This window comes from Ictidomys tridecemlineatus, chromosome 9 (assembly GCF_052094955.1).
Source record: "Ictidomys tridecemlineatus isolate mIctTri1 chromosome 9, mIctTri1.hap1, whole genome shotgun sequence".
Lineage (NCBI taxonomy): Eukaryota > Metazoa > Chordata > Mammalia > Rodentia > Sciuridae > Ictidomys > Ictidomys tridecemlineatus.
Genome location: NC_135485.1, coordinates 138440383 through 138452978, shown reverse-complemented (window position 1 = coordinate 138452978; position 12596 = coordinate 138440383). Strand labels below are relative to the sequence as shown.

At 39.0% G+C, this 12596-nt stretch overlaps 1 protein-coding gene across 1 annotated transcript in view; it reads left to right on the top strand.

Annotated features, from left to right (window-relative positions):
• Positions 1–11428, top strand: part of Pcdh10 (protocadherin 10) — a 57530-nt gene extending 46102 nt beyond the window's left edge. Inside the window, exon 5 of the mRNA XM_021734653.3 lies at positions 10905–11428. Coding sequence (XP_021590328.1) covers positions 10905–10999 — 95 coding nt within the window. The 3' untranslated portion in view covers positions 11000–11428. The remainder of the gene's footprint in view (positions 1–10904) is intronic.
• The last annotated feature ends 1168 nt before the right edge of the window (positions 11429–12596 follow it).

The window sequence follows — 12596 nt, the reverse complement described above, 5'->3', positions numbered from 1 at the left end:
TCATTGGTGGCTGTGTTTTCTAATTAATAATTAATAATGGAGTCAACGGCCCATTTCTAAGTTTTCTGGCAATTCATTTCTCTCAGTATCTGGGGTGTGCGTTTGTGTGTGTGTGTGTGCTGTACAAGGGTGAGTGGGGAGACTGTGGCGTTGTTTATGTGCGGGAGGTGTGGGTGTGTGTGGGTGAGTGATAAAAAGGAATATTGAAGAGCACAAAAGAGACCCCCAGGAAGGAACGCCTGGAGGGACACAGTCATCTCACAGGATATCAGCTGTGCTCCCATGTCCTTTCACTAAGTAGTCAGAAGAACATCAAAGGGGCCAGTTAGAAAGCAATAGCATTTGATCATCTACAAGTTGGTTTGGGATTTTCAACAGCATGAAATCAATGATTGATTGCTTTTGACATTGTGTGAAAACCACCCTTATTTATGAAAAGACAAAAACTGTGCAATGTAATAATAAAATATACCAAATAAAACTGAATCCAGAGGAGCTCATAAGCGATGTGTGTGTATGTGTGTGTGTGTTCGTGAGAGAGAGAGAGAGAGAGAGAGAGAGAGAGAGAGAGAGAGAGAGAGACTGTGTGTGAAGGAGAGAGAAGGGGAGAGGAGAGAGAGAGAGAGAGAGAGAGAGAGAATAACAAGTTAAAGCAAGGAGAAAAGTAATGGGAATAAATGGTCATTGGGTAATTTGAATTAAAATCCAACCAAGAATGAATGAAGTGATATAGTATGCCCTAGGAAAAAGTAAAACAGAAAAATAGAGAAGAGTTATATTAAATTTTCTGTAAAAATATAATATCAAATTGCTTCAGTAGGCTGCCTCAACATTTGCTCACTTGCTTCCATTGTTTCTGTGATAAAGATGCATGAATTCACACGAACAGGTTTTTGGGATCAGGATTTAAAATCAGTGGCAGAGCACTTTCCTAGCAAGCTTCCGATGCTGAAGTTGGTCACCAGAATGGCATTCTTTGCCAATAGTACTCAATTTAAAGATGTCACAATGATCCTAGAATAATGTAGTTGTAATTTTAGAAACCATAACGAAAGATACTGGCAATACCATGAACGGATCATGCAGAAACTTGGGATACTGACGTAGTGTTTCATAAACCTAGAACAAGGTTGTAGGCTATGGTTATCGAGGGTATATGTGGCTGAGATGGGAAGCAAGTTTCCAGCTATAAATAAGTTTGCAGAGTGGAAAAGTTGTATTAGGTAATTTTTAATGTTTAGGTTTTAGCACAGAGTTTTAGTTTAGGATCTAAAAGTTTCTTGTGAGAAACAATTTTAAAATTCTGTAGAAGACTTTATCCCAAAATTAGATACAATAATAATAACAACAAAATGAAAATAAGTTCCGCAAACAACTAAGCATTATCCATTTTAGATTTAGTAAGATAACTCATAAAACTGAAAAAAAAAAAAAGGAAAATAAGAAAGTTGGGGTAAGGAGTGGCTATTTTGTGAATCTCTAGTTAGGTAACAATTCAGCACGATTTAAGTTCAAGACTGCACTAGGAAAAACAGCAGGGAAGGGACAGAATCCAGAGACATTTTGGAGGACAAATAGATGGCCCTCCTTCAGCTGACTGATGATTGTAGGGAAAAATTGGAAGATGAGGTTTTTCTTTGCTTGAGTGGATCATGATATATTTAAACAGGATAATCAAAGAAAGGAAAAAGTTTGTGCAGAAATGTAATCCTGTGTATAGATGGGCTTTCTAATTTTCCCATTATGATTTAATTTTATTATACCTATGATGCAAGTGGGGCCTGAACTTCATGATATTTAAATAATTCCTGAGCATTTTGATTTTGAGTCTAAGGCCAATTGGTGGTATCTGTCCTGCATTCTGCTTTACTTTCCATGGTCATTACTTAAAATTTATCTGAAGTTAACATTTTTCAAATTATGTTTGGAAATAACTCTAGAAATGAATGATGTCTAAATTTTGAATGTTTTTCAAGTTTTTTTTTTAAATCTGGACAATTTCAGCCAAATATTGAAGAAGTACATATCACCACATAAAAGAGATATAATTGAGTCAAATTCTCCAGTGTTTTTTTGTGACACACATGTGACAGACAATACATAATGAAGAAAAAGAAACCTGGATATAAATAAAGACATAATAATTGTAAAATATTATTTATCTTTCCTTTTTATCTGAGTTCAAATAATGTTTTTAGGAAAAATTTTTAAAGATTCTAAAAAGCTTCATATTGATGAATCCATGCCTTTTAACTACCCACTGACATTTATTAGCAATTAATCTTATTTTCTATGTTTTCCTTTACAGTAAAAGAATTTTACTGCAGAACAGGGCTTTTACAATATTAGGATCCTAATCTTATGTATAAAGAAGGTGAGACAAATATAGGCCAATTCATGAAAGACCCTGACTACAAACTCACACTTACCCTACCTTTCTCATCACTATTTTCTCTACCTAGATTTCCAGTATCCTTGCTTTATTTTAATTTAAGATTCTAGAAGTAAGTATATTTAAAAACATTTAAGTAAGTTATGGCATGTAGAACCTTAATTTATGTTTTGAATTTTCCATGTACTTCTTATACCACAGGTTCACCTCAGTGGATGATTTTCACATATTAAGTTTGGCTTAGGAACTTGAGATGATTTCTCAATGTCCTGTTACGGAGTTACATTAAAATAAGATGTTTTAATATATGCATTTTTATTCCTCTTAATAACATGCTGTGTTAACTGTGAATAAATAAAACTAGAATCAAACCAACATGAGCACCTCTATTAGAAAAAAATCGTATTTAACAAAGTTCTGCTTCTGCCTTTAAACAGATGAGAGAGAGAGAGAGAGAGAGAGAGAGAGAGAGAGAGAGAGAGAGAGAGAGTGTTTCTGCAGGAAACTTACAAAATCATCAAAAACCATAAAACTTTACAGATCATCATCATCCCATCTAGTAAATTCACCCAACTGGAATCAACTTCCTTCAACTAATTTAGTCACATACATAAAGAACAATTGGAAAATAGGAAAAGTGGTTCTGGAGTTGCCAACTAATTGCCAATTGCAGTTGGTGACAGAGGTGGAAGACCCGGGTGGAGAACACATGTAGCTGACCCTGGACAGACAGGTGAGAATGAAGCAGTTTATTACTCACACTTTCTCACAGCCTGGGGGGGGGGTACACACATCACAGAAGGCCACACTGTGGATGCACTTAGGATCAGAGTGAAGAGCCCCCGTAGGGCTCAAATGAGCCGATGGTGTCCTATAGATCCTGCCCACGGGACATGATTGGCTTATAATTCTGTAGGGCACATCTAGAACTAAACCCACTCTGTGGGAGTACGAAAGATCTCCCCCTGGTCTCCTGTTTGGCTAAGGGAACTTCATCCTTGGGGGCAAAGTGAGGAAGGGCATGTGAGGCCACGGGGGTCTGCCTGCTGTGCCAGATACCCAAGTAGCACAGTTTTAGTCCTTATACGACAATTGTCTCTTTGAAACCTTAACAACAATTTATATCTTGACTATGAACCGAGAATTCTTGGGGAGTGTAAGAGCCTCTAGGATGGGAAGAGGGAGCGTGATGAGGGGAAAGAAAGCCAATGGGAAGGACATCTTCAAAATCGCGTACTCAAAATTGCACACTCAAAATAGCTCAAAATCTCGTACTTTGGAGGTAGCCCTCTTTACAGACAATGAAGAAAATTGAGAAACCTGTGTGTCATTGGTGTAAAGTATGTGTGACCCAGGGACAAAAATTTAGACGATGACAGGCCTCTGTCACAGAAAGTCTACTTGCCACTTTACAACTTCAATAGGAAATCTCTGAGGCCCTCCTTACATCTGTTTTAAACTGGCTCCCTACGTCTAGAGACATGGAAATTGCACTGAATGCTTTCTTCAAGTGCCCAATACCGTCTATTTTCAGAACTTAAATAAGTACCTTGACCAATATCAGTAATGTCTAGAACTCTAAGGGGAATGAGGACCATTCTCGTGAGGCCTTGAATTGTGGCTTCAGCCCTGTGAACCTGACTCAAGTTTGGCTGCTGGCTGCTGCAGGGTAGCCAATGAAGATGAGAGGCAAAGTACTGAGGCAAGGAAGATGACTTTATTGCAAAAGCCTGGTGTTCAAGGAGATGTAGGACTCTTATCCAAAATCCATCGTGTCCAGAATCTGATTTAGGAGCTGTTTAGGGCAGGTGATTGGTGTTTGCAGACTAGTGAGCATCTTTTCACAGCATGTAGGCCAGATGATGCACATTTGATCTTAATCACCCAGTCAAGAGATGCTTTTTTAGTTTTGCAACTCTCAATAGAAAGAGTGATTATTTTTGTGCACTGATTAGTCGGTCTACACAGGGTTCCAGATATATTACACAAAGGACAAGCTAGAATGGGAAGGTTTCCAGAGAAGAAAAGCAAGGGTCAGGTGAAATTAAAGATGGAGTCCTTAATGCTTGGTTTTAATACACGTAGTCATACCTGCTACCTTAAGTTGTATTTTGGATCTGTGAAGTGGTGAGAGAATCCCAGTTTCTCAAGGAGGTCAACTCTTAGACAACAGAAGAAGAGTTTGTAAAAAAGGACAGAGGGGCCCATTTTCTAAGCGAGGCATCCAACGCTATGACTGCTTGATATGTGGCTAAATTTGCTGAGCCTTATCCTTTATCAAAAACACACTAGCTAAGGGTTGAAAAGAGCAACATGCCCCTGAACTCCATGTTCAGTGGTGGCAAGGTGGTCTGCATAATCCCCCATAGCATGCATTCAGCTGTTCTCAAGCCATTGTCCAGATTGTCAAGTGTTCTCAGACCAGGTTGGCCTTCTTAGCACCTTGTAGTCTAGCATGAGACTGAGAAGGGGTGGGGCCATCCTCCTGCACATTAGAGGGTACAGGTTTGATGCCAGGATGTTGAAAGAAGTTCTGGGGAATGATGCAAAACTGACAGAAGGCTGCATCCATGACCCATTGTATAGTATCCAACTTGGTTTGTGGGATCGGAAGCTTAGGGTCTGTGAGAGCTCTTTTAAGTAGAGCCCAGTATGTGTCCAGCAATTTCCACTCTCATGGTGTTTGGTACAAGACCAAGAAGGACACCTCTTTGCATCAGAAGTCCATGAAATAAAGCCATCACAGGGGTTCAGACAGTCCAGTAACTATAAGAGATTAAACTGTGCATGTTTGTTTCAAACTTTTACACCCCTTTCCCCCATTCAAGATCCCTTCTTCTTTTTCCTTTCCCTTTCTGTCACTGGAAGAGATGTCCTCTCACTCTGTTAGATTTAGAAAGTTTTTCTTCTAGAAACCTCAAGTCATCATCATCAGAGTTAGAGGCTCATCAGAGTTAGAGGCCTCCTAACTAAGGCAGTGGTTAATCATAGGGTTGAAAGACCCCGGACTTGAGTTGGGTTTGAATGAAACCCTTTGCTGAACCATGGAGGTGCCTCAGGAGAGTTTTTCCTCCCACTGATAATCAGGGCACTTGTTGCAGTGGAGAAAGGGATAACACAGAGCCACAGGGGAAGGATTCTGGGTTCAAAACCCAGAGATCAACTGTTCGAAACCATCATTTGAATGATCTACTGCCCAGTGAGCTTCCTCTCCCTCCATCTCCTCTTTTTCTTTTCCTTCTTTTCCTCTTTACACTCTGTATCGTGAATTTTTAAACATCTAAAGCAGTCACAGCTTTCTCCTGATGACCCTTGGTACAGACGTTCTCAGTGTTTGAGGATAAACAGGTCAGGAGTCCTGTGCCCACCTACAGACGGCCATCTCCTCCAGTCAGTCTCTCCAGGATCAGGGTCCACATTTGGTAAGGTCATTTCATCTGTGATGCTGGTAGCTCGTCAAGCCCGGTGATCAGACTAGCTGTTTGGTACACTGGTAAGCAGCCGTGCAAAGAAAAGGCTAAGCTCATTGGCTATCGGCTTGTCACTGAGAGAGTCATTGCATTACTTCTCTAATGTTCTGCCAGGGGCTGCTACCCAATAGTCCTAAACCTTCCATCATTATTTATTCGTGACTGCTGGGGTCATGGAATGGCATGGATATGCATCTTCACTCCCTTGGGAGTCAGGAGAATGCATGGGACAGCAGCAAGGGAAGCAGCACAGAATCGACAAGGTGCCTACCCTGAAGAATGACTTGTTAGGTGCCCTGGGTGCCATAGGTGCCCTGCTTAGTTATTCCTAGGCTATCTGTGTTCCTTTCTTTCTGCAAACCTCACTGTGTGGCATTCCTGGGTTCCTCCTGGCAGTGTAAGGTCACAAATAATGACTGTCCCAAGCAGTTAATGATCTTCACCAAACTAGATGCAGTCACAAGAGAGCTCTATTTTACCCTTCATAGTGGGGTTCAAGCACCAACCTGCCCTGTAGGTGCTGTCTTATTATTCTTATGGGTAGGAATTGTTATGCCAGATTCATGGGACCCCAATAGACCTCCAGGAGCCGAATCCGATGCAATCACACAAGAGTCTTTATTTCAAGCTCCAGCCTGGACTCACAACTGTTCCCGGGGAGTGAGTCTCGGTCCTTTATTCAGTGAGATTTTATAGGTTTTGGGGGGATACTCTATGTGTCACAACATCACACAGCAAATCGTTCCATACCATGGCAAAATCAAACAACAACTCTTAACATTGATTAGCACATTCACTAGCGGGAACAAGTTGGATAGGGTGATTTGGTTAGTAAAAGGGGGGGGGGGTTCATTTGAACTGATTAGTTTAGGCCACAAGGGGTATACGTGCTGATCTACATGTTTCCCAACCTGTTATCAACCACCAGAAACTACTGGGGGGTCATCTGGCATCCCAGGTATTTTCCCTGTCTCATGTTGATTGGTGGTTGCTGGGGGGTTGCTATGGGTCCTCACCTAGCCTGACTGAGTCAGGGATACCTCCTATGTTATTTACCAACAACTCAGCAGGGTGGGTATGTGCTTAGGAGTGCTCTGCGGTTTTTCCAAGGACAAGGGCCACGCCCCCTTCCTTAGGACAGGCCTTGAGGTAGAAACTGCTATGATTTATTTATTTTAAAAAATGGAGTCACATCAGTTTCTCAGAATTTCAGACCACATGCAGACACAAACTGAACCCCAGAGCAAGTTATGTTAAGACACAGCAGTCAATTATCAAGCCACCTTTTGGAGCCAAGTTCATTTTAGGGAGGAAAATATCGGGTAAAAGTAGGGTAAAAGTGGAAGTTGACTAGTAATTGGTAGTTAGGTCCCAGGCAGTCTTCTAAGTGTGTCAGGAAACCACTTAGTTATTCAAGAACCCTTAATTAAAACCAGTCAGGTGTTCTTTGTCATGGAGAGATGGGAAATGATTATTTTACTTGCCTCTTATTCACCCTAGTGGTGAGGGAGGGGTTCTTGTCCTCAGGCTGTGGAGCTGGACAATGTGCAAGGCAAGATGCTGAGTGGATGAGACTGAGGGCAATATCCATCTCCTCGTTTCCTAGCCTGGGGGCGGACTGCACTCTGCACAGGAGCACAGAAGTTGGAAACAGGAGGAAAAACCTGGGACTGTGGGAGGTGTGCTTTGTAGTCTCAAGAGTCAGGTGCTTTTTTGGATCCATGATTGATATGAGGGCTTCTTTGAATAACACTTTGTATTAGCAGGGAACTGAAACCCAGTACTAAAGAAAACAAGACTGGAAACTGGTCCTCCTCTGTAAGCAGGTTTGTCTGGTTTAGGGACTTAATCTTCCTGAGCCAAGGAGGAAGCTGAGCCCTCTAAGGCTAGATATTGAGGCAACACATGACATCAGGCCTTAATTTCAGGTGTTACCTCTCAAGGGTGAGCAGTCCAGAGGGAGAGAGGACTGAAAATCTGTAGAAGCACTTTACGAATTCTTTGAGGCTTGACCCAAGCTAAATCTGCCTTTTTTAGGTTTAGATTGTTTGAAGGGATTCTCATATTGTCTTCCCGTGTAGAACATTTTCATGAACCAACTTTCCATGATGTTCCCTCAGTGCCTTTGAACACTCTTGGGAAGATCTCTTTGTTATTGAATTCGAAACTTCATAATATCATGTAATTAGATATGGATCTATTTTATCTATGCTGGATACATTTAGTAAACTTTCAATCTTCAAACCTGAGACTTGTTTTTGAAAATTTCCTTGAATTAATGATTTCACCATTTTTTCCTTTTCCCTTTTCTTCTTCTCCTTCTTCTCCTCTTATTGTTCAGGTATTGAATCTCTTCTACTGGTCAGCTGATGGCCTTCATAGTTTTTTTTTTCCTATTTTCAATATTTCCAAACCTAGTTATTGTGAGATTTTGTTTTGTTTATAACATGTCTATCTTAAAGCCTTTTAGTGATCTTTGTATCTTCTGCAGTGTTTATTTCCCAAACTGCTATTGAGCTTTTTATTATAATTATTTTAATTCTGAAGCCCCCTTTTTCCTGAATATTTTTTATGAAAGGCATTTTGAACAGTTGTCCTATATTCAGTCCTTTTTCTTATTCATCTTAACATGTGGATGATAGTAGTTCATTTTACATTTTATTTTTCCTGAACGAGGTCTCTTTCTCAGAATTATAGAAGAGACATCTGAGATGTTGGTTTGGGATTGTAACCAGGTCATAGAACACTTGCTTGTGTGCACAGCAAGGCCCTGGACTTGATTCCCCATGTCATTTTTTTTTTTTAAATTAGAAATGTAATACTTGGCTGTGTGCTTAAGAACACAGGAACCCTAAAATTCTGAAGGCAAACTCCATTGCTGAACAGGGCTAGTTGAGTATTTGTGGGGTGATCTTGCTGAACCATTTAATCAGAGAACTCCCCATGTTATTGTTTAGACATGCTTTTCTTCATGAACAAGTTAGATATTCATAAGAAATATTTTCAGATCTGCCTGCCGGTATAAACATGGGTACTTGTATTCTGAGAACTAATTGGGGAAAGAAATCTCAAGATCCAAACTTTTCTTGCTGTGATGATCCTTCATTAAACTGTGCCTGCTGTCTTCCAATCCAGGCTCTCTTCCCTCTAGCCCGCTAGACAATGAATCCCATCTTCTCTGGGATATATGATTGCCTGCCTGAGCACCACAGATGAATATACGTGGGAGGTCTGACAGCTTCTCAAAGTTGTTTTTTTGTTTGTTTGTTTTTGGTAGTACTAGGGGATTGAACTAAGTGGTGCTTACCCACTAAGCCACACCCCCAACCCTTATTTTTTACTTTGAGGCCGGGTCTAGCTAAGTTGCTTAGGGACTTGCTATGTTGCTGATGCTGGCCTTGAACTTGAAACCTCCCTCAGCCTTTCAATCTTAACGTTTTTTGATCTTACTTTTAAATTTTATATTCATTCCTATTTCAGGGCTAATTTGCCTTATCAATCCCTGAGTCTTTGATTATCTGTGGAGTAAGTCATATTTCTTCATACTCATTCTACATACTCTGAAGATTAATTATTTCAATACTATAAAGTTACTTACAGCTTGTTCCAATCTAAAATTCCCCAAATGTCCTCATCATTGTTTGTCTTTTGTTACACCATATGTGTTTTGCCTTTCAAATTTCCTTTTTTTTTTTTTTTTTTTTTTTTAGTAAAGTTTTCGGGAAGAAAGGTTAGTGAGTGAATTTCTCTCTCTCCTGTCTCTTTAACTAGAAGTTTGAAAATGAACTTTGACATAATGAGAAAAATCTTAAGAGAATGTCATGCGGAAATCTGACTTTATGTTACTGAGAGTCTGAATGCAGGATTCTTGTTAAGATGGCCTTTTAGTGTTTTCAGGATTGTGTTGAAAACTACTGCGAGTTTTGAAATTCAGTCATATTTGGGAGTTAATAATTAAAATATAAAGTTAAATAATTCATTCCTTTCATTACATGTCAGTAAGTAAAAATCACAGAATACAGTATATTATTCAAGTTTGCTGAAATATCCCTATTACAGCACTTTATTTTTCACTTTGGTTTTGCAACAACTTAATCTAATCTTAAATTCTAAAGGAATTTTAGATCAATAATATACAAATCAAATTATGGTATGCAATGTTATGTTTGTTATAAACTAGAAACAATGTTTATTTAATTCTCTTTAAGATTATAATTTTATGTAAAAATACAATTTAAAATCCAATATAGTTTTTCTCTTACTTCATTGGTTTATTCACCATATTATTCTAGTTTGACTAGTGACTGAAATGAATGTCCAAATAGTATCAGGAAACTCGCAAGCTTCAGTACTTGAGGTCAATTTAATTACACTGTGCATGACAGAAACTAGGCCATTCGGGTATTGCCTTTGCCACCAGCAATTGACACCTGAGTGTTAATGAGCTGGTAATTAAGAATTGGCACATACAGACACATTTTTCTGTTTGGGACTAGGATAACCATATGCTACATAACTTCTGTGCTAAGTACTTTGTTAGCGCCAGAATTTACACAATTATGTTTGAGAGGGTTTTTTTTTATGCCAATTCATATGAAAAATTTAAAAAATGAAAACTGTTATTTAAAAATTTCAGTAACTTTTTCATCATTTTAAAGTTGTGGAAATTTCTAAATCTACCAAGATTTTATGTGAAGAACAATGTATTTAGAAAAAAATAAAAGTGAAAAATTTGTGTAGTAAAACTGCACATGTGGACTTGCATCTTAAAAAGTCCTCTTGTGATGACCAAAAGCAACTTAGTGTGAATACAGGGAGACAAACTCTGAGAAGGCCTCATGACGTCCACTTTCTGTGGTTAATCCCATGGTGTGCCCACTCTCTCTTGAATGTAGGAGCAATGTGGTAAACCACCTCTAAAAGATCAGTGTGATGAGGGGACATCACAGTTGACGTTGTTATTTTTTTTAAAAAAAGTCTTTTATTTTTCCATTTGAGGACTTTCTTTTACACTTTCTTGGTCTTTCTTTGATTGCTTGCAGAAGTGTGGAGGCAGCTGTGTGGAGGGACCCACATGGCAAGGGATGGAGTCCAGGCAACAACCAAGAGTGAACTTGGAAGCAGACTCCCAAGTTGAGCATTCAGGCAAGACCCTGCCAACAGCTGGGCTGCAAGATCAAGAGAGACCTGGGCCAGAGGCACCCAGCAAAACTACACCAACATTTCTGAACCACACAAACTGAGAGATAAGTGTTTGAGGACAAAACTGCTGTGTTTGGGAGAATATTGTTATGCAGCAATACATAACTTATACAATATGTGACAATTCTGCTCTCTGTGACAGTAATATAAGAAATTGATTTTTTTTTTGGTGTGATGTGCCATTTTCCAAAACATTATGTATAATGTGTGTTCGTGGTTTCTTTGTTTGGCTCTTCAATTTTCAGATCTTCTTTATTCCTCTCTACCTCACACACACACGCACACACACACACACAAATTCTCACCATTTTCTGTATTAATCTATTAGCTTAAAAAAATAAAACTGTTCTCATCAGATGAAAAATGTATTAACTTTAGTGAATTTTAGTTGTGGGAATTACTTCTAATTTTCTTCTTTGAAAGAGTTTGCTTTTCCATCCAACCCTCTGTAGGACATATAGCCTTTTATATGCAGATTGGCATAATTACACTTTGAAATAGCTTTGAATTCCCTGTAGCTTAGACTGAGAACATGAAAGGCCAAATGTTATATCGAACTGAAGGATATAAAAGTGCACATACATCAATCCAGAATGAGGAGATAGAAATGAACAGCTCTTTACACAGCGATGTCAGTTTTTGACAGATTATTGAAGGGTCTTTGTAATTGCGGAAGCTACCTTGGGTAGCATGAAAACTCTGCCTGGGGATGGCCTTATCAGTTGGTCCTTTTTTATTCTTTCAGTACCAAAGGGGGAGTACATGTTAAATGAAACAAGAGAAATACTCTCGGACAAAAGCTTTCTTTCTCTTCTCTTCCCCAGAGATGACACCTAGCCCCAAATGGTAAAACACAGTGTGGTCTAATGATGAAATTATCTACCCGATCTGTCGATCTGTCACACTCGCAGTGGCAGCCTAGAGGAGGAGGGTACATTTCTGGAAGTCAATAGAAAACCCACATGGCAATCTTCACCTCCGAAGAGCTCCCAGTTGACAGGGCCTCTGGCTCACAGGAGGGGAAATCCTTTTGCCAGTAACAGACCCACCAAGGGTAGTTAAAGCACCCAGATTCCTTATAAGATAAAAACCATAAAAAGAACACATAGGGCTTTCATATGTTCACAATTTGAAATCAATACTATGCTTATTTAAAAACAGACGGTAAAAAACTTCATTTTGAAAGAGGATATACTATTAACTTTTATTATCCTGCAATTATCCCGACTGCTTTAAGTAAAAGCACATCTTAAAATTGTTCTTTTGCAAGAGCTATGTATAAACAATCTATTTTTTTTTTCTACTTAAAGGGCATATCCTCTCCTGAAATTATATTCAAAACCAATGAGTAGAATGTGCACCTCAGCTGGGTTTGTGAGCAAAAAAAAATGTTTTAAAACTTAAGATAAATTGTTCTAAATTCTGTTGTTTCTAGAATGCACAGATATTAAGAAGGGTCATTTGAAATCAGAAGAAGAGGGTAAATATTTTGAACAAAAAATGCATTTGAAACGAATGCAACTGGAACAGAA